At 42.2% G+C, this 1,617-nt stretch overlaps 1 protein-coding gene across 1 annotated transcript in view; it reads right to left on the bottom strand.

Annotated features, from left to right (window-relative positions):
* AFF3 (AF4/FMR2 family, member 3) overlaps positions 1-1,617 on the bottom strand; it is a 716,335-nt gene that overhangs the window by 20,115 nt on the left and 694,603 nt on the right. Inside the window, 1 exon segment of the mRNA XM_011969671.1 lies at positions 227-363. Within this exon segment, the coding sequence (XP_011825061.1) occupies positions 227-363 (137 nt within the window).

The following is a 1,617-nucleotide window of genomic DNA, read 5'->3' as shown; positions in this document are numbered from 1 at the left end:
GGCTTATTTTTTGTATTTTGTACTAGAGACGGGGTTTCACCATGTTAGCCAGGATGATCTCGATCTCCTGACCTCGTGATCCGCCCGCCTCGGCCTCCCAAAGTGCTGGGATTACAGGCGTGAGCCACCGCGCCCGGCCAGGCTGACATTCTTTTCTCTGTTTCCATAGTACTTCCACACACTCCTCACCTCCTCCCCTCATCCAGCAAGAAAACACAGTGCTTACCTGATGAGCTCTACTGTTTCTGAATACATCGTATAAGGAGATTTGGATTCCATGGGGCCTTGTTCCATTGCATTTCCACACTCAATAAACGACAACGCCGCTTCAGCATAGTTCAAAGCCTTTCCAAACTTTTCCACCTGATCAACAGAGTTAATACAGTGTTGTCCTCAACAACAGTCTTTTAAAAAATGGCATTGTCATGTAGTTTATACACTTTGAGAAACCCAACTCTGACTTCTAAAATCCTGTGAATGAAGCTGAGAGAAGAAAGAAATAGAATACTTCTTTTTCTAGTTATTTTCTCAAACTGCTACTGGCTTGGAGTAAGTGAGCAAACAGTTACGTACAGAATTGTATCAAACCCATGTGACAGCTGCCAATCAACACAGCTCAGAACTGCATGGCTGCTCTGATTTCTGTTTCCCTCTTTCTAACCCCTAATGGTTTGGAGACTTCATTCCTTGTTCCTCCATGCTATGCTAAATATGCATCAAAGTTCATAGGTCTGGTCCCATATAAGAGTTTTCATACTTCTTTTGGTACATCCCCAACTCGGATGGTTCCAGGCCTTGGTTATTATCTTTTACATTACTTGTGGCACTCACATCTCCATGCCTTCCTCTTCTCAATTTTGTTTTTCTTTTTTGACATACAGTCTCCCTCTGTAGCCCAGGCTGGAGTGCAGTAGTGCCATCTGGGTTCACTGCAACCTCTGCCTCCTAGGTTCAAGCGATTCTCTTGCCTCAGCCTCCCAAGTAGCTGGAATTACAGGCATAAGTCACCATGCCTGGCCTCAATTGTTTGTTGTTGTTGTTGTTGTTAATATTTAGAACCTCACTTAAGAGTGAGAGTGAGTAGGGGAAAGGAGAGGAGACAAACCTCAAGGAGCTATTTCAGCTTTGCTAAAATGGGACAAAAAGTTGAAAATAAAAATGATTTTTGGTTGGGCATGGTGGCTCATGCCTGTAATCCCAGTGTTTTGGGAAGGTGAGGCAGGAGCATCACTTGAGCCTGGAAGTTTGAGGTTACAGTGAGCTATGATCACCCCACTGTGCTCCAGCCTGGACACCAGAGCAAGATCCTGTCTCTAAAAGCAAACCAAAACAAATTTCTATGGAATTATCTGTAGCTGTCTAAATTTGTGTTATTCTTTCCCCACATCAGCAAGGGCAGCCACAAAGCAGCTTTATATTCTTAAGATCTCATAAATCTAAACTTACACATCAAGTTCCTGGCTCCATACCTTACTACTCTTTGTAGGTAATTACATAGTCTAACTCTGGATTGCAAAATCTCCACAATTTTCAAATGATTCATTCATCAATTAAAACCGAATGACATAATACTCAAATACTATTCCAAGTCTTGCCACTAAAAATACAAAAAAAAAA

This window comes from Mandrillus leucophaeus, unplaced genomic scaffold (assembly GCF_000951045.1).
Source record: "Mandrillus leucophaeus isolate KB7577 unplaced genomic scaffold, Mleu.le_1.0 Scaffold9, whole genome shotgun sequence".
Taxonomy (NCBI): domain Eukaryota; kingdom Metazoa; phylum Chordata; class Mammalia; order Primates; family Cercopithecidae; genus Mandrillus; species Mandrillus leucophaeus.
The sequence above is the reverse complement of the archived record's forward strand: the minus strand, read 5'-3'. Positions and strand labels throughout refer to the sequence as shown.